Source organism: Chiloscyllium plagiosum, unplaced genomic scaffold, assembly GCF_037043375.1.
Source record: "Chiloscyllium plagiosum isolate Xiang-an unplaced genomic scaffold, Cpla_swu_hap1 HiC_scaffold_20, whole genome shotgun sequence".
Taxonomy (NCBI): Eukaryota; Metazoa; Chordata; class Chondrichthyes; order Orectolobiformes; family Hemiscylliidae; genus Chiloscyllium; species Chiloscyllium plagiosum.
This window is the reverse complement of record NW_028270158.1, coordinates 42571408-42597136: the sequence shown is the minus strand read 5'-3', so window position 1 is coordinate 42597136 and position 25729 is coordinate 42571408. Positions and strand designations below refer to the sequence as shown.

The window sequence follows — 25729 nt, the reverse complement described above, 5'->3', positions numbered from 1 at the left end:
CATCTTCTCTCTCGCTCTGTCTCACCTTCACCCACATGCCCACAAACTGTCCTTTTTAAGATACTTCCTATCATTTACCACTTTGAACACATTTTTAAATACCTGTCAAAGTAGCTCCTTATGTGATGAATTCAATTTGTTTTATAATTACTCCTGTATGGAATAAGCTTGGTTTGTCTTTGTAAATTCATTTTGTGCTAAAGGGCAGGTGTTGCCAAAGTCACCTGTTGAATATAGTAATATTATTATTGGAAATAAATTTCTTAGAATGTATCTTCCTAGCTGTTTATTCATTGTTTTATCTTCTGGATTTAGCTTAGTTGAGCAGTTAATTTGTAGTTAATTATAGAATTTGATATGAATTATGGATTGCTGAACAAAATTTTCCATGTAAACTTCCAAGACCTGCCATTCATTTCAAATGAGTGTCTTTTTTGGTGGAAATGGAGGTGTTGACAGACCAATCAATTTAACCTTATTGTTAAGAAATTTTTGAGAGGGGATAAAATTAAAATAAAATTAGCCATTTCGACGAGTATACATTCATCAAGGAAATCCAATACATGTTAGTTAAAAGCAAATTTTGTTTCACTAACTTGATTTAGATTTTGAGATCACAGAAGATTGATGAGGGTACAGTTGTTGTCTTGTATGTGGTCTTCCAAGGAGTATTTGATAAACTGCCACACAACAGGTTTGTTAACAAAATTGTGACTCATGGAAGTAAAGGGATAGTGGTGACATGGTACAAAGCTGATTGAATGACAAAACAAAGTTTAATTAACACTTTCAAGTGCTATTGGTGTTTGGTTGGAGGAAAGAGTACAGTACCAGAACCACTGATTTTCTTGATATATATTAGCTTGGCCTTTGGGTGCAGGGCACAATTTCAAAATTTGAAATAGTGACAGATTCTAAGGGGCATGGATAGGCTGGTGGAATGGAATAGGTTGGACGCATGACAGATGAAATTTAATTCAGTAAAGTTTAGTATAAAGAACCTAAAGAAGGACTATGAACTGAAGCCTCCAATTCTAAAGGACCTGGAGATATACGTGCAAAATTGTTGAAAGGTTCCAGGGATCCAGGGCTTCATGAATAGAGGCATAGAGCACAAAAACAAGGAAGTTATGAGAACTTTTATGAAATACTGTTTTAAACTCAAATAGAGTATTTTGTCTAAATATGGCACAGCTCTTGAAAAAGGTTGTGAAGGGGTGAAGGACTTCAAATATGAGGATAGATATGAGAAGCAGGTCGTGTTTTCCTTGGAGAAAGAAGCTTTACAGATGATTTGATAATGAAATTCAGAATCATGGGTCCAACCAGAGTGGATAGAAAGGAACTAATTTTCATTGACAGGAGGATCAAGAAGCATCGGACGTGACTTTGAGGTGATGGACAAAATCAAATGTGTCGGAGAGAACATGTTTCTCACAGTGAGCAGTTGGATCTAGAATGCCCTGATTGATAGTTCAATGGAAGTTGAATATGCACTGAAAGATGAAAAAAAAAATTGGAAGATTGCAATCAAAGTACTGGAGACTAACTGAATTTCTATTGGAGCTAGTGCAAACTTAGTGATTCAGTGGCCTCCTCCTATGCTGTAACTGTTCCAAGATTCTAAAGATTGAATTTATAAACTGCAATATCATTGAATTTCTTTTAAATAATACCTGTCTCCCTACTTTCTTTAAGTCAAATGATGAGCGATGGCACAAATGTTGGTAATATTAGCACATTGCCAACAGCAGCACCTTCCACCAGTGCTGTACGTAAACCGTGGCATGAACATGTAACTCAGGATCTACGCAATCACCTGGTTCATAAGCTGTGAGTATCCAATACTTAATTAAAAATGTTAAAGAAATCCTTTGTTCTCAATGCAAGAATTCTGAATGACTGCAACGCTGTGACTCTAATCCTTTTTTGAATTCATCAATTTGTATGCAAATGACAGAATTTATTCAGAGTGGAGGCAGTTGTAAGGCTGAAATTGTAGCCAGGCTGAACTGAATAAGTAAATTTCTGAGTTGTGTATAACATGTATGTCAAATATATGTTAAACATGGTTGTGTGAAAACTGGTTGAAAATCTCTAGCAGAAACATTATTGAATGTTAAATGCATGCAATACAGCAATGATCTTCATTAACAATGTTCAAGTAGCATAATTATCTATATATGGTGGAACTTTAAATATTTATAGTTGAGATGTTAAACCAAGGGCCCTGCCTACCTTCAATAATAAATAAAAACAGAAAATACTGGAGAAACTCAGCCAGTTTGGCAGCATCTGTGGACCAAGAAGCAGAGTTAATGTTTATGTCTGATATGACTCTCCTTTAGAACCATATACCTTCTACTTTCAGATTGGAGGGACAATGAATCCCATGGAACTATTTCAGTAAAAGGAGAGAGTTGTCCTCAGTGTCCTGAGCAATATTTATCTCTCAACAAATATCAGTAAAGATTAGATTAGATTAGATTACTTACAGTGTAGAAACAGGCCCTTCGGCCCAACAAGTCCACACCGCCCCGCCGAAGCGCAACCCACCCATACCCCTACCCTAATACTACGGGCAATTTAGCTTGGCCAATTCACCTGACCTGCACATCTTTGTGACTGTGGGAGGAAACCGGAGCACCCGGAGGAAACCCACGCAGACACGGGGAGAACGTGCAAACTCCACACAGTCAGTCGCCTGAGGCGGGAACTGAACCCGGGTCTCTGGCGCTGTGAGGCAGCAGTGCTAACCATTGTGCCACCGTGCCGCCCTAAAAGATTAGCTTAATACTGAATTTGTGGTGGGAGATTGCTGTGTGCATACTGGCTGCTGCATTTCTTAGATTATAGCTTTCAAAAGCATTGGGAAATTTGTAAAGAGTGATATAAGTTTCTTTCATGGTTAAGTAGATTAATCATCACCATCCCCTATTTTTCATAGTGTGCAAGCCATATTTCCAACTCCTGACCCAGCAGCACTGAAGGATCGTCGCATGGAAAACCTTGTGGCATATGCTCGGAAAGTGGAAGGAGATATGTATGAATCTGCTAATAGCAGGGTAAGCAGTCTTATGAAAATGAACTTTGCCACTTCTTACATCAGCACAGACTGCAAAATGTCACATTTTGAAATAAAAAAGAAAGCTGCATGTGTAAAATAATATGAACTTGAAACAGATGTACAGCTGGTCCATCAATATCAAGAAAATGCTTAACATTTCAGGTGGGTGAATGTTGATAAAAAATTTTTACATGAAGCATTAATATTACTCATAAGATAATGAAGGGTCTGCTATATATTTGCAGTTTCTAAATAACTTGAGGTGCCCAGCTAAAGCTAAGCAATATACTCCAATAACAAAGAGCATAGTTTTATGAAATGTACAAGTGCATTACATATAATTGGTCTGAGGACCAAGAGTTGAGGGTCTTATCCATCAATTAAGTGGCCAGTACCCTGCTGCATTGAGCAAAAGTGTTTATCATAATGAATAACGTTAGTCGAATTCTCTGCCGCATTTTGAAGGAATTTGCCTACACATTCATTAGAAGTGGTCTTGATTTCAAAGAATTAATGCAGTTGACCTTTAGACTAACCTATGAGGAACTGTCATAATTAAGTTTCACTGGAATCACAGACCTGCTGTTGGTGTTGTTCAGTAAATGATGTTGAACAGAAGTTATGCAGTTCAATTTAAAAAACAGAATGAAGAAAGTATTGTTTGAATGGTGATATATTAGGAAGTGTGGATGTATAAAGAGATCTGAGTGTCCTTCTATACCAGTCAATGAAAGTAGATAGACAGGTGCAAAAAGCAGTTAGGAAGACAAATGATATACTAACCATCATTGCAAAAGGATTTGAGTTCAAAATAGGAATGTCTTACTGAAGTCGTACAGACCCTGGAATATTGTGTGCAGTTTTGATCTCCCTACCCAACAAGGGTATGCTTGCCATAGAGGCCGTGCACTGGAGGATCATAAGGAATATATTAGGGATGGCAGGATTATCTTACAAGGAAAAATTGATTCGACTGAGCCTGTATTCACTGGAATTTAAAAGTGCATTTGTTTGAAATGTTTAAAAGTCTAACAGGGCTGGATAGGCTCATTTCAGGGGAGGAAGATTTCTCTGGTTGGGAGAGTCTAGAACCAGTGGATAGGGTATGAGGTTGACCACTTAAGACTGAGATGAGGAAAGATTTCTTCACTCAAAGGATAATGAACCTGTGGAATCCTCTACCACAGAAAGCTGTGGTGGCTAAGTCAGTGAATATTTTCAAAACAGATAAATTTCTAAAGTTTAAAGGTATCAAGGGGTATTAAAAGAAAGCAGGAATGTATTAAGTGACATTGATGATCAACCATGATCCTATTGAAGGTCTACTCTCGCTGCTTTTTCTGCGAATCATGGTTTGTTCCAAAATGACTGCTTCTGTACTGTGTCCTGATTCTTTTAATCTTTTTGAGTTTTCTTCTTTGATTAAGTGTAATACTCAGAAACAAATGATTGTTCAGAACCTGCTGTACACCATGGCTACTTAATTGCCTGTGGTGATTGGAAGTAATTCCTTCCTCCCTAAAACTATTTTAGGTTGTTTATGTGAAAATGTAGTTGACTTTTGCTTTATTTTCGATCCCTTTACCCCACCTTACACATGGTGACAAAATGTACACAATTTGGCAGTAGAGAGTAAGTTAGATTCATTTTGTTAGAGGTAAGTATTTTGTAGTGCTTAGCAGAATCTTAAAATGATATAATTTTTAAAAATCTTAACGTTGAAACACATACAAAATTTCTCCTTTTTAAAATAACAAAACACACCTCTTACTGCTATGTTTAATTACATGAAATAATATTCCAATCAGTAGCAGCTATGAAAATGGGAGCATTGAAAACCCTTGTCACTTTACTGTACATACAGACTGTTTTGTAACAGTCACAAGTGGTTTCATTATAATTCTAGATAAACAAGCATTTTGAGGTTCAGAAATATGATGAGTCAACAAGCAATTAAATTGATAGCAAATGCAAAATTCGGCTTATGCTAAAATACTGGAATTAAACCAAAAATTGATTGAAGCACTCACCAAATCAAGAGAGCTTCAAAGTGAGTGGCGTGATGGTTCACTAGATGGATTCCTGTGATCAAAGAGTTTTCCTTTGAGAATTGATTTGAGTAGAATGACTTCTATGTCATACAATTTAGGAAAATGAATGATGATCTAATTGAAATATGCTGGGCTTTAATGTAAATGTTGGGAAACCAGAACTAGTAGTATAGTGTTGGGCTAAGAGATTGGTAATTTAGGGCTGTGATAAGGAATATCTTCACTCAAAGAAAAGTGAATCTTCGGAATTCTTTGCCCTATAAACCATGAATGCTCTGTTGTTGGGTATATTCAAGGTTGAAAATTTTAAACTTTTGAAAGGTATGAAAATCGAAGGATGTGAGGATAGAGCAGGATGCTTGACTTTAACCTTAAGGCCAGCTGTCAAAATGGCAGAACAGAGCTTGAAGGGCTGAATGTCCTACTTTTGCTCCATATTTCTTTCCAATATTTTCTCGTTTATGTTTAATTTATAGTTGTTTTAGAGCAGGTGAGGTAAATGTAATCTTGTTTAGTGCCATGTGGATTTAGTTTTTATAGACTTTAGTAAGGCATTTGATAAAGGCCCATTTGGCAGATTAGTACAAAAACTAAAATCACATAGGATTCTGGATAGGCTGGCTATATGAATACAAAATTTGCTCATAGAAGACAGAGGGTAGTAGTGGAAGGGGTTTTTTTCCGGAAGGGAGACCGGTAGCTAGTGGTATTCCACAAGGATCTTCTTCAGTTCTCTGTTGTTTGTAGTATATATGAATGATCTGGAGAATTCATAACATACAGATGGATCTCGGTGTGCAGGTCCACAGTACCCTAAAAATGGCAACGCAGGTGGCCAAGGTGATTAAGAAGGCATATGGCATGCTCGCTTTCATCAGCCAGGTCATGGAGAACAAGAGTCGGCAGACCATGTTGCAGCTATATAAAACTCTTAGTAGACTGCATTTTGAGTATTGTGTGCAGTTTTGGTCGCAACACTATTAGAAGGATGTGGAAGCTTTGCAGAGAAGGTTCACCAGAATGTTGCATGGTCTCGGCATTGGCTATGAGAAAAAGTTAAAAAAGACTAGGATTGTTTTCACTGAAAAAATGGCAGCTGAGAGGAGACCTGATAAGGTGTACACAATTATGAGAGGCATAGATAGGCAGATAGTCAGAGGCTTTATCCCAGGGTTGAAGTTTCAGTTGCAAGGGGGCACAGTTCAAGGTGAGAGAGAAATTTTAGGGAGATGTGCAAGGAAATGTTTTCATGCAGAGTGTGTTAGGTTCTTTTCCTGAGGTTTCACACAGGTGATGCAATTTGCACACACCAACTTCTGCAAACAGTTAAAGCCTGTATAAGCCCCCCCCCCCCCCGACACTGTTCGCAGGTGTGCGAAGTCAAGTCAAAAGAGGCTCCGAACAAAGGAAACACATCCCATTTATACAGGTCAGTTGGTAAAGCTCACAGGTACTCCCTAGCCCCCCCCATCATAACAAGTTATCCCATGTACAATGGCAGGATGAGATCATCCTCTGAGATAATATAAATGTCCTAATTCTAAGGAATCTTTTTGCAAACAATTTCCTGACTTCGTGATTCCCCAAGACAATGTAGGTGTCATATGCTTCAGTCTCGGGGGATGATCACGCAAATGGATTTGATTGACTGGGGATGGCTATGAAAGCATTTCTTAATGGAGGGGACTGAATGAGAGTTTAATTTGATTATAGCAGTGGAATAGTAGTAAATGGCTTCCCAAATGAAGTGTGGATTACGATGGATAGTCATCCATATTCCTGCATGCTGTCTGTGAGACAGAATGCCATCCCCACCTACTTCCAGAATGTTCAGCTTGGAGAAAAAACTGTACTGTTTAACCCTTTGACATTACATTAATGTCCAGAGAGAGAGTGCAATTTAATCTTTTAACATTACAAGAATGGTAGGAGTCTGGAATGCACTGCCAGAAGAGGTGGTGGAAGCAGGCATGTTGGTGACTGAACGATTACATGAAGAGTGTGGTGCTGGAAAAGCACAGCAGGTCAGGCAGCATCCGAGGAACAGGAAATCGACATTTCGGGCATAAGCTCTTCACCAGGGATTATGCCTCCTTCCTAATGAAGGGCTTATGCCCAAATCGTCGATTATTCTGCTCCTCGGCTGCTTCCTGACCTACTGTGCTTTTCTATCATCACATTCTTGATTTTGATCTCCAGCATCTGCAGGCCTCACTTTCTCCCGTTTATATGAATAGGGAGGGAATAGAAGGATATGGACCAAATAAGGGCAGAAGGTTTTTTTTTACTTTGGTTAGGGCATGATGATCGGCACAGGCTTGGAAGGCCGAAGGACCTTTTCCTGTGCTGTTTTCTCTTTGTTCTTAGTAGAACAGGGGAATCTTTTAAATTTTAATTATATTGGGAATAAATGCTGACTAGAAGGAATGTTCCTGAAGTTAAAGTGCTCCTTGTCTGACTGCAGTGGAGGAAAATCATGGAACGTAGGAAAAGAAGTATACCATTAAGTCCTGTGAGTCTGCTGCCCTATTCAGTGCAATCATGGCTGAGCTGGTTTTGGTATTAGGTCTGCTTCTGCACCCCATAACATATGACATCCTCATGAAACAAAAATCTAACTTGTTGTTGAATAAGTGTAAGAGACCTGGCCTCCACTAGCTTCTGGGGAAGAAAGTTTCACTCTGAATAAGCCTCTGAGAAGAAAAATCTTATCTCTCTTAAAAGGAAGACTTGGTATCTTAAACTGTGCCCCCTTGTTTTCATTACTCACAGGTAAAGAAACGTGCACCTGACATCCACCTTGTCTAGTTCTCTCAGGATGTGGCATCGTTAAGTAAAGTCACTGCTCATTTGTATAAACTCCAGTGAATAGAGACTAACCTGTTCAGCTTTTCTTCTTGAGATGAGTTTTCATCCTAAGAATGAGTTGAGTGAACCTTGTGTGAAATTCTCTAAACCAATTTTTTATTTTCAAATAATGAGACCAAACCTGTCCTCCGTGTTCCAGATGTGGTCTCTCCAAAGATATGTACAACTGCAATAAAAACCTACCAGCTCATGTTAGTATTTTCTTATCAACCTTACTGTTAGAATTCTTAGATTCCATTTCCTTATAATAAATGCCAACATTCTATTTGACTTCCTAATTATTTAGAGAAATGTAGACATTTTCCGATCATCCAGTTCAGAGATTTCACTCCATTGGGGCAAGTGGGATTTGAACCTGGACCTCCTGGTTCAGTGGTAGGATTTCTACCACTGCACAAGAATCCTTTTGAAATAATTCAAGCAATTTGTCAGTAACTTTGAAATGAAACTATGATGCGCATCTTCAGAGGTTTTTGCGGAGGTCTGTAACTCGGGTTGCAGATGAAGCCGAGCTGCTGGGTTATCGTGCAGACGTTTTATTACCACACTGGGTGACATCATCAGCTTGATTTGGTTGAAGCCTGGAACGCATTACCAGAAGAGATGGTGGAAGCAGGCCCATTGGCAGCATTTAAGAGGCATCTGGATGGTTACACAGAAGTCATACTGATGACGTTACCCAGAATGGTAATGAAATTTCTGCATGATAACTCAACAGCTCAGCTTGCTAACCTACTGCCACATCTTCAAAGGACGCTGCATTCAAGTGGGATAATTATTAATTTTAAATGATGCTAGTTCATTGATTAAATCTGGAATTGAGGACTTTGGGTTTGCGTTCTCCAAGATTTATCACAAATCTTGATTTTACAGCTGGGACATTTCATCTGTTTCCCCTCAAATGTTTAATTCCAATTTTAAAAGAAATTGCAACTATTAAACATAAGAGATGTTGGTGAAAGTAAAATTCAGGCTAAAAATTGTCAACGTACAAAGCAAGTCACTCAGTAGATGAATTATTAGAAACTGTTTACTGGAACCGTTCTATGAAATGTTTCCATCTGAACCAATAATCTTTTTTCGAATGTTGCCTGACCTGTTGTGCATCACCATCATTTCTCACTATATTCTTAATTTAGTTAAATTGGTTTTCTGTTTTAACGGATTAACCTGATTAGATCCATGTACTTCTGGAGCAAACAAAAGTTCAAAAAGCTTTCTGAGATGCATCAAGTGCCATTAATAGGATCTTTCCAGAAAATAAATTAAACAACTCTGAGAAAGACATATATTAATGTCTTCCTCCCGCCCATCAGCCAATTTTATCTTCATGTCTCCTCTCCAAAAGGTGTCTCATTTTGGGATATGATTCCACGGGTTCCATGAACTCAGGTACTCATTTTTCCTCTGTGATCTTAGACTGAATTTCAGGCTAATTGAACCCAGGGAATATCAAACCAAATTCCTAATGAAATTGATCTGCACATTGTTGTGCAGTGGCTATACCCCTGAGTCTGGGCCAGGCGATCCATGTTCCATTTCAGGATGTGATGGCCATGGAGGTGTGTCATAACATATCCAAACAAGCTGATTAAACATAAAATACTTTCATCACACCCCACTTGACCAGACAACCCCAGAACTGCTGATAGTAACTGTCAAGTTTCTGCATATACAAAAACAAATTGCTGGAGAAACTCAGCAGATCTAGCAGCTGTTGTGGAGAGAAAGAAGTGTCAGTATTGCAGCTCCAGTGACCCTTCTCCAGGTGTCTGTGAGGTGAAGTCAGCTCAACAGAAGCCAGGAATTGAACCTAAGAACTGTCTGACATTCATGGCGTTCCCATTTAAACCTTTTGGAGTTACCTCTCATGTATTCCTGTCATATATTGATTTTAAAGGAAAAAGAAAGACTGAGAGTCTTCAGAAAATACAGGAAATCTTTGCAGAATCTTAGTATTATTTTGCATGTTATGTGTTGTTTTAAATAAGGGCATCTTAGAAAGTTTGGAAGTTTAGTCCTGTGGAGAGAAGCAATGAAAGGGTATTCAGATGGCCACTGTTCAACAGATGGTGTGAATTGTTTCTCTATAAGTGAGGTGCGCACAAATAATATGCGATTGTGTTAGAGACCACAGGCGTTGTACTCTTTTTTTTTAACATTTTATTCATCCTGTAATTTAAGGTGTTGGTTTTACTGTATCAGACTTTTTCTTGTTGCATTTCGAATTCTCTACTTCAGTTTAAGCTTTTGGTATGCTTGAATATGGTGGTCATTAATAGAAGATAGATCTGAGGTGAGGGTGCAGAAAGGCAAGCAGTATTTGTATCTGGCTAGCAGTTGGGTATTTCTGTTCTGGAATACCACAAAACTGTACAACACTTTTGAACATTAAAGCTTATATTTAAAAAGTATTGCAGCAGATGTGCAATACCTGCCCACGGCTTCCAAGCTAAATATGCTGCTTAGTTTGCATTTGGTAGAAATATTATACTTAAGAAAACTTGTGACTTTTCATTAATTTAACATGAAATTAACAGCCGTTGTATTTTCAATTCACCCACCAAGCAAGTTTCCCTCCTCTTGTAATTGGAAATCAAATCAGATGTTGATCTTAAAAGCAGCTTGCTGATGATTTGTTTTCCTGTGTATTGAGGAAAATGTGCATTGAGTTTGATGCCTATTAATTTATCTTCTTATCTGGTCTCTTAACTTGCATAAAATTATACAGATTGGTGGTGTGCGAACTAAAAAAAATACACCCTAAGCAAAAATAGTAACTAGATGGTACACTGATAACTGGTAGAAGCATACATTAAATCTTGATTTTCTATTGCCTTTATTTAGGATGAATACTATCACCTACTAGCAGAGAAGATTTACAAGATTCAGAAAGAGCTTGAGGAGAAAAGGCGCTCTCGGCTTCAAAAACAGCAGCAGGGAATGTTGCCAAACCAGGGAACCTTGACAGGTCCAGGTGGCCAGCCACCTGGCATGTCGCAGGCGCCAGGCATGGCTCAGGTCCAACCTGTCCGACCACCTAGTAAGTATATTCCTGCTTGATGAACAAAAGGTAATCTCTCACTTAAAAGGAATGTTGGACTTCATAAAACAAGCACTTCAAAAGCTAGCTGTCTGATTTAGCTCTGCTAGCTCGACTCAAAAGTTTGTTGTTTTAAGCCCCACTCCAGAACTTGAGTACGTAGTTTGGGCTGAAACTTCATTGCAATCATGAAGGAATACTGCATTGTCAGTGGTGTCATTTTTCAGATGAAACTTTGAACACACCTTGACCACCCATCAGGTGGATATAAACAATTGCATAGCACTATTTGAAGAGGATTGTGGATATCCAGATGTTGGAGTGGTTCATGTGTGGAATGAACTTCCAGAGGAAGTGGTGGATTCAGATACAGTTACAACATTTAAAAGCATTGATGGTAGCCATGATGTGGAGGAACTGGTGTTGGACTGGGGTTATCAAAGTTAAAAATCACACAACGCCAGTTTATAGTCCAACAGGTTTATTTGAAAACACTAGCTTCCTGAGCACAGCTCCTTCATCAGGTGGTTGTGGAGTATAACATCATAAGACACAGAATTTATAGTAAAAGATTATAGTGTCATACAGTGATACATTGAACAAACCTGCATTGTTAAGTCTTTCATCTTTCAGAATGCAGATTTTGGTTCATTAATATGTAAATCCCAGAACTTCATTTAAGTCACCTTCTCGAGATAACTTAAGGTTTTATAAAAAGAAGTGACATCTCAGCTCAGACAATGCAATAAAGGTGTGAGGTCAGAGTCTCTCTGTATCCCAATCTTGAGTCAGACTGGTTATATTTCCAAGGTGGAATTTACAAAATATCACATGGATTGACTGCCTGCAGATTGTGCATTTTTTGAGTAAAATAGAATATATCTGCAAATACAAATTCATCCCCATAGACTTGTACGTGTGTGTGTGCATGCATGAGAGAGAGTGAGCATGAGTGCACATGAGAAAGGTGTGTTTGTGCTTGTGAAGCTTGGTAAAGTGTGTGTGTGGATGTGATGGAGTATAAGCCTGTGAGAGGGTGGGTGTGTGTGTGAGATTTCTGGGCCTCTTGCTGAGATATTTGTATCATCAATAGTCACAGGTGAGGTGCCAGAAGACTGGAGGTTGGCTAACGTGGTGCCACTCTTTTAGAAATATAGTAAGGACAAGCTAGGGAACTATAGACGAGTGAGCCTGACGTCGATCGTGGGCAAGTTTTTGGAGGGAGTCCTGAGGGATAGGATGTACATGTATTTGGGAAGGTAAGGACTGATTAGGGATAGTCAACATGGCTTTGTGTGTGGGAAATCATGTCTCACAAACTTGATTGAGTTTTTTTGAAGAAGTAACAACGAAGATTGGTGAGGGCAGAGCGGTAGATGTGATCTACATGGACTTCAGTAAGGCGTTCAACAAGGTTCCCCATGCGAGACTGGTGAGCAAGGTTAGATCTCATGGAATACAGGGAGAACTGGCCATTTGGATACAGATCTGGCTCAAAGGTGGAGGACAGAGGGTGATGGTGGAGGGTGGTTGTTCAGACTGGAGGCCTGTGACCAGTGGAGTGCCACAAGAACGGTGCTGGGCCCTCTACCCTTTGTCATTTACATAAATGAATTGGATGCGAGCATAAGAGGTACAGTTAGTAAGTTTGCAGATGACACCAAAATTGGAGGCGCAGTGGACAGCGAAGAGGGTTACCTCAGATTACAACAGGATCAGGACCAGATGGGCCAATGGGTCGATGTTGTGAAACTTAAAAGGGTCAGAAAAGATTTACAAGGATGTTGCCAGGGTTGGAGGATCTGAGCTATAGGGAGAGGCTGAACAGGCTGGGGTGTTCCCTCCCAGTCGGGGAGCACTTCAGCAGTCATAGACATTTGGCCTTGGGTCTTTGGGTGACTGTCTTCCAAGGTGGACTTCAGGATAGGCAACAATGCAAAGTAACCGAGCAGAGGTTGATAGCCAAGTTCAGTATCCATGAGGATGGCCTCAACCAGGATCTTGTGTTCATGTCGCACTACAGGTGACCCCACTACACTGTACACTCTCTCTCAAACAGGCACACATACGCACATTTTCTTACTGTCACATTCATGCAGAACCTGTCTCATATGCACATACACCTCCCACGCTCTCACCCACACGCAAACCCTCTCACAGGCTTATATTCCATCTCTCAACACAAGCGCACACACCCACAGAAACACACACAGACACACCTTACCAGGCTCTCTCTCACACAAACACATGCTCTCATGTGCAAGCACACACTCATATGTGTGCATGCCCCCCCCCCCCCCCCCATACACACACCACCCACCCCATAAACACACCACATGCATGCATGCACATACGAGTCTATTGGGTGAATTTGTATTTGCAGGCAGTCAATACATGTAATATTTTGTAAATTCCACTTTGGAAATAGAACCAGTCTGACTCAAGATTGGTATACAGACAGACTCTGATCTCACATGTTCATTTATTGTCTGAGCTGAGATATCACTTTTTTTTTTAAATAAAATCTTAAGTTATCTCGAGAAGGTGACTTAATATGTAAATCGCAGAACCTCATTTAATGAACCGAAACCTGTATTCTAAAAGATGAAAGACTTCGCAATCCAGGTTTGTTCAATATATCACTGTACGACACTGTAATCTTTTGCTATAAATTCTATGTCTCATGATCTTAGACTTCACAACCACCTGATGAAGGAGCAGCGCTTTGAAAGCAAGTGCTTCCACATAAATCGGTTAAACTTGGGTGTTGTGTGATTTTTAACGTTTAAAAGACATTTCAGTAAAAGACATGAATAAGAAGTGTTTGGAGGGATATGGGCCAAATATAGGCAGGTGGGACTAGTTTATTTTGGACTTATGGTTGGCATGGTTAGACCGAAGAGTTGGTTTCTGTGTTGTATAACTCTACGACTCTATGTCCTGACCAATATTTCCTCGTCAACACAACAGGACCAGGGGGAAGGTTAATCACCCTTCAAGAATATTCAACTATTCCATTAAATTGTGGCTAATGTGTATTTTCAAATCTATTTCCCCATCGTTGCACCTTATTTCTTGATGCTCTTACCAACAGAAAGCTTTGCTTCCACTCTTGAAATTTTCAAGTAATCCATTAGCCTTTTGGGAAGACACCTTCAAGTTTTTATTGTTTTTATGAGAAAAACAATCTTCCTAATTACACTCCTCAATACTGAAATCTAATTTTAAGATTGTGCACCCTTGATTTTGTTATTGCTTTTTATGGGATCTCACTGTGTTCAAATTAGTGCTATAATTTCTACGTATCAAAAACACTTTATTGGCTGGGAAGCATTGTCTTTCTCTGTTCATGTAGCATCCTCTTATCCAAGGCTCACTAATCATGGATTATACCAACACTGTGGGTCATGACAAGGAGCCAGACCCCAAGAACTACCTCAGCCAGTAACAGGATTGAGCTCTCACTCTTGGTTTTATTTTGCACCACACTTTAGCCATCTAGCCACTTGAGCTAAATAACCCCTTTGGGAGATCCTAAAATTGTGAAAGGTGCTGTAGAAATGGAATGTGGTTGTACTTTGTGAAAAGCTATATTTGTATCTATGATTAAGTATTTTTAAGTGCGTTTTCCATTCTTCATTTTCAGGATTTCTCTCCAATTTTCCTCAATACTCAATGATCTCTAATTTCATTGAGGTTTCCTTGCTGCCTTCTGTAGTTTGTTTATTCATCCTTTTTTTTTATATATGCAGTGTGGCAATTTAAATGTAGGTTCAGAATTACAAACTGTGTTTTCATCAAGTACTGAGTTTAAGTATGTGTCATTTGCTTCAGCTAATAATGGGAAATTCAAAATCAAATGGAACACATTATAGATGCTATAGTAGCTGATCATAAGTAGCAATAGAAACAGGGCATTCAGCCCATTGAGTCTGCTCCACCATTCATTGAGATCGTGGCTGGTCTTATTATTCCTAACTCCACTTTTCCCCATAACACCTGATTCGCTGACTGATTTAAAAATCTGTCTGTCTCCATTCCAAATATACTTAACAATCCAACTTTGACAGCCGTCTGTGGTAAGCAGTTACACAAGTTCACTACTGTCTGAGTGACAAAATTCCTCATCTCTGTCTTGAATGTGCTACCCCTTATTCTGAGATTACGCCCTCTTGTCCTAAACTCTCCCATGAGGGGAAATAACCGTTCTGTATCTAACTTATCAAGTTCCCTAAGAAGCTTACATGTTTCAATAAGGTTGCCTTTCATAACTCCAGTGAGTACAGGTTGTTCTGCTATGATGCAACAGTTGTGTTATTCAGCAGCCTCACACTATGGAAAATCGCGCTGTAGACGATTGCTAATAGAAAATCACCCAACCCGTTCAGTAGAAAGTTTGCGTTATTCAAACAATGTTCACAGTTCATCAATTGCATTATAGCCAATTTGCACTGATGAAACACACATTATAGCAGAATGACCTGTACAGACCCAACTTACTTAACCTCTCCTCATAAGACATTGTTTCCACACCCGGATCAGCTAAGCCAACCTTCTCTGGACTGCCTCCAATGCCAGTATGTTTTTATTCAAATTAGAGACCCAAAACTGTTTACAGTATTCTAGCTGTGGTCTGACTGGTGCCTTATATCGTTTTAGCAAAACCTCACTTGTATTATACTCCATTCCATTTGAAATAAAAGCCAGGATACCATTTGCCTTCCCTGTTACCTGTTGCATGTTAGCCTTTTGAGATTTATGCTCCCGAATCCCTTGTTCTATAGTTTTCTGCTGTATTTCTCCATTTAAGTAATATTCAGTTCATTTTTCCTGCCAAAGTGTATAACCCCTCATTTCACTACATTCTAATTCATCTATCAAGTCTTTGCCCACTCAATTAACCTGTCTATATCCCTCTGTAGATTATTTCTGTCCTCCTCACCACTTCCTTTGTGTCATCTGCAAACTTGGCTAGAGTACATTCACTTTCTTCTGCAAGTTATTAACATATATTGTAAATAACTGTGGCTCCTAGCATTAATCTGTGGTACTCCACTGTTTAAAGGTTGCCATACTGAAAATGGCCTCCTAGTTCCAACTTTCTACCTTTTAGTTATCCAATCCTTTGTCCATATTTATTTACTACTTCTAATACTGTAAGATCTTAGCTTATTAAGTAGCCTAATGTGTGATACTCTTCGTCATACTGCTTCTCCTTTATCCTGCTTGTTACTTCCTTAAAAGATTCTGATGTGTTTTCCCCTTCTTGAAGCCATGCAGACTGCATTACCATATTCTTTAATTCTAAATGTGCTGCTATTACTCAAATATTTTCTTAATAATGGACATTAAGCTAACTGGCCTGCCTGTATTTTGTCACTTTTTCTTTTAAATAAAAGTTGGCTGTTTTCCAATCCTCTGGGACTCTTCCAGAATCTAAGGATTCTTGGAACATTGCTATCGGTTCATTCACTATCTCGGAAGCTACTTGAAATATCCTAGAATGCACACCATCAGGTCCAGGGAAAATATCGATCTTTAGCTCCATTCGTTTTTTTTTAAGATTCCCTACAGTGTGGAAACAGGCCCTTCGGTCCAACAAGTCCACACCGACCCTCCAGGGAGTAACCCACCCAGTCCCATTTCCCTCTAGCTATATGGGCAATTTAGCTTGGCCAATTCACCTGACCTGCACATCTTTGGACTTATGGGAGGAAACCGGAGCATCCTTAGGAACCCAATGCAGACACAGGGAGATTGTACAAACTCTACACAGACAGTCACCCAAGGCTGGAATTGAACCTGGGACCCTGGTGCTGTGAGGCAGTAGTGCTAACCTCTGAGCCCTATCACTAGCACTTTTTCTCTAAGCAATAGTTGTTGTGTTTATTGCCTTTCCTCCTTTATTCCTTGGTTATTTAGTCATCTTTTAATGCTATTAGTGTCTTCTGCTGTGAAGATACTGCCTTTCCTGCATCCCCATTATTTGCCCCACTTCATTCTCTAAAGGGCTTATGTTAGCTTTGGTTTCTCTATTTGTTTTTTACATTCTTATAATTAAAGAAGTTCAGACCATCTGTCTTGTTATTATTTCAAAGTTAACTTCAAAAGATATCTTAGCTTTTTTTTGGTTATCTTTTTCTTTTTTTAACCCTTTCATAATCCTCTGACTTACCACTGATCTTTGATACATTGTATGTTTTTGCCTTACAATTGGAAAAAATGAACTATTTTTCTAATCAACCTGTTCAGAGATGTTATTACGCAAAAGAGGGACAACTTTTTCACACATTGGGTGGTGTCTGTATGGAGTGAGCTGCCAAAGGAAGTGGTAGAAGCTGGTACAATTACAACATTTGAAAGGCATCTGGATGAGTACATGAATAGGAAGGGTTTAGAGGGAAATGGGAAAAATGATGATAAATGGGACTAGATCCGTTTAAGATATCTTGTCAGCATGGATATGTCGGACCGAAGAGTCTTTTTCCATGATGTAAAACCGTATGACTCTGACCTTTTGGAACAGGTGGGAATTGGACCCTGGCCTCCCAGTCCAGGGGTAAGGATGCTACTATTGTGCCAAGAGAGCCCCCGTCTTACAATTTCATGCTCTCTTTAACTTGTTAATAATAATTGCCTTGTCACCTTCAGAGAATCATCCTTTCTCACTAGGATAAACCTTTGCTGTGAGCCACAAACTATTTTCTTAAATGCTTGCTCTTGTTCCTCAGCCTTTGTTTAGTCTTTGCTGCTAAACTTCTTTCTCAGTCCATTCCAGCTAGCTCAAACCTTATTCCGTTTTGACCCATGTTCCCTCCCTTTCAAACTGAACACTAAATTCTACCACATTAAGGTAACTGTTTCTGAAGGGATCTTTTACTCTGACATCATTTTTAAAACCTGCTCCTTTCTCCACCACCAGATCCACAATTGTATGATTCCTGGTTCTATTGTTTTAGGAAACTGTCTCGAACACACTATGAATTCTTCCTCATGGCTATTGCTGCCAATCTGGCTATCCCTGTCTGTATGACTAATAAAGTCACCCATAATTAATGTTCTGCTTTTCTTGACGTGCTCTCATTGTCTCTTTTATTCTCTGTGCTACTGAATAACTACAATTTAGAGCACCTGTATACTATTCCTACCAGTCTCTTCATTCGATGTTATTTCTTATCTCCAATAGACAATAAGATGTGGGAGCAGAATTAGGCCACTCTATTCATCGAGTCTGCTCCATCATTCGATCATGGACACTGTTTCTCAATCACATTCTCCTGCCTTCTCCCCAGAACCCTTGATCCCTGTATTAATCAAGAACCTATCTATAAAAACGGAAGGAACTACAGATGCTGGAAATCAGACACATAAGTTTGTGAGAAGATTTGTAGCTCGGGTGCTTGTGGCTGTGGTTCTGTTCGCCGAGCTGGAAGTTTTTGTTGCAAACGTTTCGTCTCCTGTCTAGATGACATCTGAGGCTGTCACCTAGACAGGAGACGAAACGTTTGCAACAAAAACTTCCAGCTCGGCGAACAGAACCACAGCATCAGACACACAAACAAATTGCTGGAAAAGCTCGGCAGGTCTGGGAGCATCTGTGGGGAGAAATCAAATTTAACATTTCCGGTCCAGTGACCCTCAGAATGGATGGCAGCTAGGGAAATATAGGTTTTTATGCAGAAGATAGGGTTGGGAGAATCAGTCAGAAGTAAATGATAGGTGGAAAGAGACAGTTGGAATGACAAACAAGTGGATAACAATCAGACTAGGAGGGTGAATAACTGTTGGTGGGGACTGTTAGTGACTAACAATGAATTGGTGTGTAATAACAGACCCTGTGATACCAAGGCTTGCTGTCTGGGGGCTGGGGTAAGGACATAAGAGAGCTCAGGACCAAAAATTGTTGAACTCTATATTGAGTGTATATATTGAGAACCTGTCTGTTTCTGTATTAAACTCGTTCAATAACTCAGTCTCCACGGCCTTCCACCACAATGAGTTCCATAGATTCTCCACCCTCTGGCTGAAGAAATTCCTTTTATCTCAATTCTAAAGGATCATCCCTTCATTCTGAGGCTGTGTCCTTTGGTTGTAATCTTTCCTCCTAGTGGAAACAACTTCTCCATGTCCAATCTATCCAGGGCTCTCAGTATTCTGTAAATTTCAATTCTTTCTCACTCCATTAAGTACAGGCCCAGAGAACTCAACTGCACCTCACATGACTAGCATTTCAGCTACAGATGAGTCTTGTAAACTCCTCTGGATCCTGTCCAACGCCAGCATATGGAGACCAAAACTGCTCACAATATTTCAAATACGGTCTAACCAGAGCCTTATACTAAATAAAAATTGAAAGAACTGTGGATGCTGTAAATCAAAAAAAAATAGAAGTTGCTGGAAAAGCTCAGCAGGTCTGGCAGTATCTGTGAAGAGAAATCAGAGGTAACCTTTCGGGTCCAGTGACCCTTCCTTAGAATTGATGGTAGCTCGTAAAATGTTGGTTTATGTGCAGGAGATGGGGGGGGGGGGGGTTGGAAGGGGTAAGGAGTTAATGATAAGTGGGGAGAGAACCCAGAAAAACAGTTGGACACACAAAGGAGTGGATAATGATCTGGCTGGAGGGTGAATAGCTCTTAATGGAGACTGTTAGTGGCTAAAAATAGGTATTGTGTAATAGCAAACTATGTGATAACAAGGCCTGGTGTGTGGGGTAGGGGCTGACATAGAGTTCAAGCCCTAAAGTTATTGAACTCCATGTTGTGTCTGGAGAGCTGTAGTGTTCCCAAGTGGAAAATGAGGTGTTGTTCCAGCTTGTCAGAGCAGAACTTAGACACTTAATGGTAAGGTCCAAGGGAGTGTTGCTGAACAAAGACCTTAGAGTGCAGGTTCATAACTCCTTGAAAGTGGAGTCGCAGGTAGATAGGTTAGTGAAGAAGGCATTTGGAATGTTTTGCTTTATTGGTCAGAGTATTGAGTACAGGAGTTGGGAGGTCAAGTTGCAGCACTACAGGACACACTGGTTAGGCCACTTTTGGAATATTGCGTGCAATTCTGGTCTCCTTCCTATTGGAAGGATGTTGTGAAACTTGAAAGGATTCAGAAAAGATTTATGAGGATGTTGCCAGGTTGGAAATAAGGCAGGGCAGGTGACTGAGTTTTCAGAGGGGGAGCACTTTGGGGCCAGCAGCCATAATTCTATTAGATTTAAAATAGTGATGGAAAAGGATAGACCATATCTAAAAGTTGAAGTTTTAAATTGGAGCTATAGGGAGAGATTGAATAGGCTGGTGCTCTTTTCCTTGGAGCATTGAAAGCTGAGGGGTGACCTCATAGAAGTTTACAAAATCATGAGGGGCATGGATAGGATAAATAGACAAAGTCTTTTCCCTGGGGTGGGGGAGTCCAGAACTAGAGGGCATAGGTTTAGGGTGAGAGGGGAAAGATATAAAAGAGACCTAACGGGCAACTTTTTTACGCAGTGTGTGGTGCATGAATGGAATGGGATGTCAGAGGAAGTGGTGGAGGTTGGTACAATTGCAACATTTAAAAGGCATCTGGATGAGTATATGAAGAGGAAGGGTTTTGTCATAGAGATGTACAGGACGGAAACAGACCCTTCGGTCCGACCCGTCTATGCCGACCAGATATCCCAACCCAATCTAGTCCCACCTCGCCAGCATCCGGCCCATATCCCTGCAAACCCTTCCTGTTGGAATATTGCATGCAATTCTGGTCTTCCTATGGGAAAGATGTTGTGAAACTTGAAAGGGTTCAGAAAAGATTTATAAAGATGTTGCCAGGGTTGGAGGATCTGAGTTACAGGGAGAGGCTGAACAGACTAGGACTGTTTTTCCTGGAGCGTCGGAGGCTGAGAGGTGACCTTATAGAGGTTTACAAAATCATGAGAGGTATGGATAGATTAACTAGACAGAGTGGACCAAGTGCTGACAAATGGGACTAGATTAGGTTGGGATATTTGGTCAGCATGGACTAATTGAAACAAAGGGTCAGTTTCCATGCTGTACATCTCTCTGACTTGTGCTGACCTTCACTGGAACACTATAACAAGCCTGAGACAGAGATGTTGTCCAGACAACCGGGTGGTGTGTTAAAGTGGCAGGCAACTGGAAGCTCACGGACTTTTTTGCAGGCAGAGTGTCGGTATTCTGTGAAGTGGTCACCCAGTCTCTGCTTCGTTTCACCAATGTAGAGGAGACTACATGGTGAGCAACGAATGCAGTAGATTAGATTGTGAGAACTGCAGGTAAAGTGCTACTTCACCTATGTTGGATACTGAGAACGAAGGAGATAAATGGGCAGGTGTTACACTTCAGGCAGTTGCAGTGGAAGGTGCTGTGGGAATGTGTTGGGAGTGAAGGAAGAGTGGACCAGGATATCCCAGAAGGAACGGTCCCTGCAGAAGGCGGACAAGGAAGGAGAGGGAAAAGTGTGTCTGGTGGTGGTATCTCACTGTATTTGGCAGAAATTGGCAGTTGATCTTCTGAATGTGAATGCTGATGGAATGATTGATAAGGACAAGAGGAACCCTGTTACTGTTGTGGGAGGCAAGAGAGCAGGTGAGGACAGAAGTGCAGGAGATGAGTGAGACATGTTTGAGAGCCCTGTCAGCAGTGGTGTTGGGGATTCCTCAGTTGAGGAAGAAGGTGAACATTTCGGAGTTCTCATGTTCTCTTGAGGCCAACTTCAACAAATGTGACAGAGACGAAGGAACAGGGAGAACGGAATGGAGTCTTTACAGGAAGCAGGATGCGAGGATGTTTAGTCGAGGTACCTGTGGGAGAGTGTGGGTTTATAGTGGATATTAGTGGCAAGTCTATCCCCAGAAATGGAAACAGTTGTCAAGGAAGGGAAGGGAGGAGTTGGAAATTGGAAGTGAAATTGATTAACTTTTCCAATTCCGGACAAGAGAGGAAGGCAGCACTGATAATATCAGTTTATCGGAGAAAGAGTTGTAGGTGGGGACCAGAATAGGACTAGAACAAGGAGTATTCCATGCACCCAGCAAACAGCCAGGCATAACTGGGGCCAATACAGGTACCCATGGCTGCCGTTCTGACCTGAAGAAAATAAGAAGAGTTAAAAGAGAAGGTGAGGATGAGATCAGCTAAGTGGAGATGGGTAGTGGTGGGTAGGGACGATTCAGGCCTTTCTCCAAGAAGAAGCAAAGAACCCTGACACTATCCTCGTGAGGTATAGGTGTATAAAGGCATTGCACATCTATGCTAAATAGAAGGCGGCTGGAGCCTGCAAACTGGAAATTCTAAAACTGGCATAGTTCAAGGAATCACAGATGTATGTGAACAGGGACTGGACCGGGGAGAAAAGACTGAGCCAGGGTAGGAAGAGATGAGTTCTGTGGGGCAAGAAAAAGCAGAAATAATGGTCTGCCTGGCAGTCAGTTTGTGAATTTTCAGAAGGAGGCAGAAGCGAGCTATGCAGTGCTGAGGAATGTCACCTTGGAGTCAGGGAGAGATCCCCAGATGAAGTGAGTCGGTGACCATAGTTGATACAATGACCTAATTACCATAGTGGGCTCATGGTCCGGGGAAGATCATAGGAGGTACCTGAGAGCTGGCGCTCAGCCTCTGCAATGTAGAGGTCAGTACACCAGACTAAGTTAGCACCACTCCTATTGGCAGGTCCAATAACAAAGTCAGGGTTAGATCTAAGCACATGGAGTGCATTCATTTTGGAGGGAGAAAGGGCAGATTGGGTGAGGGTGGAGTAGAAATTGAGGTAACCAATGTCACATTGAGAGTTCTCAACGAACTGATGGAGTGCAGGTAAATGCCAGAAGGAGGTGTCCAGGTGGAGGGGGAGTGTTGGAGCTGTGCGAAGGGGTCTGTGGGTTGGGGAGAGGACTCTTGTCTAAACAAATGGGCATGGAAGCAAAGATGACGGAAGAAGAGTTTGATGTCATGTCATGCCCGAAATTCGTTAAGGTGGGGATGCAGAGGGATAAAGCTGAGACTTCTGCTGAATACAGAACATTCAGCATCAGAGGGGGAAGGTTAGGAGGGATGGTGAATACCTGACCGGAAGTAGTGTTGGGGGAGGGGAGAAAAGAGCTGACATTTCGAGTCTAATTGACCCTTTGTCAACTCGAAACATCAGCTCTTTTCTCTCCTTACAGATGCTGCCAGACCTACTGAGATTTTCCAGCATTTTCTCTTTTGGTTTCAGATTCCAGCATCCGCAGTAATTTGCTTTTATCCAGTGTTGGGGGAGGGGATGGAGTTAGAGTGAAGGGGAAGGGAGTAAGATTCCAGAGAGCCATGGTATCTGAGTGGTTGCATCTTAGGTCTTGATGCCTGAAAGGAAAAGTTTCTTATTAGCACAGCAAATGAGCTGGAGGATAAAGTGGAACTGCGGAGTGGTGCAACCCTGAGCCAGCGTGTTGAAATGCTGTGAAATAAAAGTCGAGTGTGCACATGTGACACCCCATGGCATTGAAGATGCAGCGAGAGCAGCTGTCTGTGGAACTTTAAACATCATGAAGGTACCTGTGATCCTGGGTGGATTCAAATCACAAGGGATGAAACTTCAATTGGAATCCATGTGGGGTGAGTCTGAGCTGGAGGCAGTCACTGAGGAAAGTAATATGGCGATGTAAATGAGTTTTAGCAAATACTTGGTCAGACACCAGGAGTGACTATGAAATTAATGTCAGTGTACAAGAAAAAAGGTTGGAAATTATGTCGAAGAGAGGAGTAGAACTTCAAGGTATGCATGCCTAGAAGAGAAGTGGCAGAGAGTAGTTAAATACTAAATAAAACTGAGAGAATTGTGGATGCTGTAAATCAGAAGCAAAAACAAAAGTTGCTGGAAAAGCTTAGCAGGTCTGACAGCATCTGTGAAGAGAAATAAGAGTTAACATTTCCATTCTGCTAACCCTTCCACGGAAAGGTCCTCGGTTCTGAGGATGGGTCACCGAACCCAAAACATTAACCCTTATTTCTCTTCACAGATGCTGTCAGACCTGCTAAACTTTTCCACAACTTTTGTTTGTGTTTCTGACCAGAGCCATATCCAGTCTCAGCAGTACACCTCTGCTCTTATACCATAACTCTCTGGCACAGTGGTTAGCACTGCTGCCTCACAGCGCCAGAGACCCGGGTTCAGTTCCCGCCTCAGGTCACTGACTGTGTGGAATTTGCACATTCTTCCCGTGTCTGCGTGGGTTTCCTCCGGGTGCTCCGGTTTCCTCCCACAATCCAAAGATGTGCAAGTTAGGTGAATTGGCCATGCTAAATTGTTAGGTGAAGGGGTAAATGTAAGGGAATGGGTCTGATTGATTTGCGCTTCGGCGGGTCAGTGTGAACTTGTTGGGCTGTTTCCACACTGTAAGTAATCTAACCTAAACATGTTTTTTGCCTTCCTAATTGCTATCTGAACCTGCATGTTAACCTTGAGAGAATCCTGTGCTAGGCCTTTCGAGGCTTCCACCACAAAGACTGACACAAAATACCTGTTCAGGTCCTCAACCATTTCTTTGTTCCCCATTACTACTTTTCAAGCCTCTTTTCCAGCACTTCAATGTCCACACTTGTCTCTTCCTTACTTTATACATATGTAAAAATACTCTTGCAATCCTCTTTTACATTACAGGCTAGCTTGCCATCATATTTCATCTTCCCCCCACTCATTGCTTTTTTTTTAGTTGCCCTCTGCTGGTTTTTAAAGGCTTCCCACTAATCTTGTACTACATTGTACACTTTTTTTTGGTTTGCTTTTATGCTGTCCCTCACTTCCTTTGTCAGCCATTGTTGCCTCATCTTCCCCTTAGTATTTTGTTTCTACCTTGGAATGAATTTCTGGTATGCCTCCCGAATTACCCCCAGAAGCTCCTGCCATTGCTGTTCCATTGTCTTCTCTGCCAGACTCTTTCTACTCAACTCTTGTCAGTTCCTCCCTCATGTTTTTGTAATTACCTTTTACTCAGTTGTAATACCATTACATCTGATTCCAGCTTCTCTCTTTCAAACTGCAGGATAAATTCTATTATTATTATGGTTACTACCTCCTCGGAGTTCCTTCACCTTTCATCTCCTTAATCAAGTCTGCTTCATTAGACATCACTAAATACAGAATTGCCTGTTCCCTAGTGGGCTCTACCATAAGCTGCACCAAAATAAATATCTCATAGACATGCCACAAATTTGTTAAGTTGGGATCTGCTACCAACCATATTTTCCCAGTCCACTTGTATGTTGAAGTCCCCCATGATTATTGTAATAATGTATTTCCTACATGCCTTTTCTATTTCCTGATCTATTTCCCACATAGTGACTACTGCCAGGAGGACTTCCATAATTCCTATTAGTGTCTTTTTTCTTTTTTGGTTCCTCAACTCTACATACACAGATTCTGTGCCTTCGGAATTTATAATCCCTTCTTGCTATGAATTTAATTTAATTTCTTGCGAACATTGCAGTCCCAGCCCTCTGTCCATCTACATGTTCTTTCGATAGGGTGTGCATCGTTCAGTATTTAGTACCCAGCCCTGATCCCTTGTAGCCAGATTTCTGATACCTGCAGCATCACATTTACCAATTTAAAACTGCTACAGGTTCATTTACCTTGTGTTGTATACTGCACACATATTATGTACAACACCTTCAGTCCTGTTATGAATGCCCCTCCCCCCCCCCCAGATCTGCTGTGTCCAAAGTTAAATAT

General features: G+C 40.8%; 1 protein-coding gene across 7 annotated transcripts in view; it reads left to right on the top strand.

Annotated features, from left to right (window-relative positions):
* crebbpb (CREB binding lysine acetyltransferase b) overlaps window positions 1–25729 on the top strand; it is a 210217-nt gene that overhangs the window by 86577 nt on the left and 97911 nt on the right. For all 7 annotated transcript variants that reach the window (XM_087997874.1, XM_087997875.1, XM_087997872.1 and 4 more), the window contains exons 8-10: window positions 1699–1833; window positions 2948–3065; window positions 10834–11029. In XM_087997874.1, the coding sequence (XP_087854000.1) occupies window positions 1699–1833; window positions 2948–3065; window positions 10834–11029 (449 nt within the window). The remainder of the gene's footprint in view (window positions 1–1698; window positions 1834–2947; window positions 3066–10833; window positions 11030–25729) is intronic.